Here is a 1,831-nt window from a genome sequence, read left to right on the forward strand (position 1 = left end):
ATACAATTAGTCATTCTCAAGGTTTAAAGATCACCGCAAGTGACCGTAACAAACCTTACCATTGCAGAGAAGAAGCGCGCAATTGAACCTCACACAACGGCCACAAAATCGAAGATAAACCAGAAATGGCGGTTTGCTCCTCCCTCGCGGTCGTCTGCCCCTGCGCTGTGCCCAAACTCAGCTCCAAGCTATCGAAAACTCGGGTTAGGGTTTCCTCTGGTGATCAGAGTTTCACAACCTCCAAATTGTACGGAAACTTGGGGAAGAAAAGGCTCACTAGGTTGAATGCAGCTGGGTTCGCGGAGATTGAGCCTGATCTCAACGAAGACCCCCATGATCGTTGGGAGACTAACAGTATCAGCATGGTACAAACATTCACAGACTATATATATATATAATTAGATGAATTTATCTTGATTGATGATTAATTAAGAATTCAAATGTGGTTTATTTTTCAGGAAGATTTTAAGTTCGGTGAGTATGATGGGCACCACACTTACCACGAAGGCGAGGACAAAGGTACCCTTACTTTAATTTTGTATATAAAAAAGCAGTTGAACTTGACAATAGCATAGTTATGAAATCATGAGTAACATTCCTTTTAGCTAGCACTTAGGCCGGGAGTGTGACACGTTATGTTGCTAAACTTTGAATTAGAACCGCATCGGATATGATTTCTTCTAATCGATGTTTACCAGTGCAGTGATGTAACATATTAGCTTGTTGGATAAAAGAACATTTAAGAGTATATGGTGTTTTTGTTATGATTGACAAATATGTTTTGGTCTTTTTGTACTAAAAACGTAATGTTAACAAGATTTTAAGGACTTTACAAGGGATGGTAATTAAATTTGCAGTGTTTTCCCCCTCTAGAGCCAGTTATAGAGAATATTAGACAACCAAAACACAGTAGTATGCAAGAGGTTATTGAGCAATAACATCTAAGGAGTCATTTTAGAGCTATGAGTTTGGTACAATTTTCCCTCCTTATGGTTGAGATTCTCACAAACAGCTATCTCTCTGATCCAGGAACTTTTTGGGGATCCATAGCAGAAGACATTGAAGCAGTAGAAACCCCTACGGGTTTTCAGGGTATAACAACTCACAGCCGAATTTTGATAAATCACTAGCTTACATTACAATGAACATCATCTGGTTTGATTGTTTTGGCAGGTCTTATATCATGGCTTTTTCTCCCTGCAATTGCTACTGGGATGTTTCTCCACGTACCGGTAATGCCACTTTTAGATGTGACATATATGAAGGATGGAGTCATTTAGGCCATCTAAATATGATGTTTTTGCTCATCGTCAATGGGAAATCTTATGCAATTACTTTGTTTTTCAGGGGGAGTACTTATACATCGGAGCCGGTCTGTTTACGATTGTATTTTGCATCATTGAGATGGATAAGCCAGATAAACCCCACAACTTTGAGCCTCAGATATACAACATGGAGAGGGGAGCTCGTGACAAGTTGATTGCTGACTACAATACCATGAACATTTGGGATTTCAATGAGAAATATGGAGATCTATGGGATTTCACTGTGACTGTGAAGAAGGAAGATATAATGAAGAGATAATTGATGTTCTGTAAATTCCACCATAATGGGAATTCTCAACCTACTTGTGGATGAAAGGTATAGCTAATTTTCTAAGGCCTCTTTTAATTCTCTATGTTGTCCTTTCTTTCTGCATTGTCCTTTTGACTTCCTTGTTTATATATTAGGCGTTGTAATTGTAAATTCAGAAGCCAATGAGAACACATAATTTTATTAGATTTTCTTGGATGGTGTACAAATTACATACGATATGCAGCATGTTCCTATT

General features: G+C 38.3%; 1 protein-coding gene across 1 annotated transcript; it reads left to right on the forward strand.

The window, feature by feature from the left end:
- LOC18791643 (photosynthetic NDH subunit of subcomplex B 5, chloroplastic) lies at positions 1 to 1,831 on the forward strand. The gene is made up of 5 exons (XM_007223329.2): positions 1 to 365; positions 459 to 519; positions 1,030 to 1,092; positions 1,174 to 1,232; positions 1,348 to 1,831. The coding sequence occupies exons 1-5, from the start codon at positions 126 to 128 to the stop codon at positions 1,582 to 1,584; spliced, it is 660 nt and encodes a 219-aa protein (XP_007223391.1). The 5' UTR covers positions 1 to 125; the 3' UTR covers positions 1,585 to 1,831.

This window comes from Prunus persica, chromosome G1 (genome assembly GCF_000346465.2).
Source record: "Prunus persica cultivar Lovell chromosome G1, Prunus_persica_NCBIv2, whole genome shotgun sequence".
NCBI classification, from domain to species: Eukaryota; Viridiplantae; Streptophyta; class Magnoliopsida; order Rosales; family Rosaceae; genus Prunus; species Prunus persica.

Excerpts from the sequence above, each read along its gene's own strand:
- LOC18791643 (XM_007223329.2), top strand. The coding sequence starts at position 126 with ATGGCGGTTTGCTCCTCCCTCGCGGTCGTCTGCCCCTGCGCTGTGCCC. Across the intron at positions 1,093-1,173 it reads AACCCCTACGGGTTTTCAGG|GTCTTATATCATGGCTTTTT; the intron begins GTATAACAACTC and ends TTGTTTTGGCAG. Across the intron at positions 1,233-1,347 it reads GGATGTTTCTCCACGTACCG|GGGGAGTACTTATACATCGG; the intron begins GTAATGCCACTT and ends TTTGTTTTTCAG.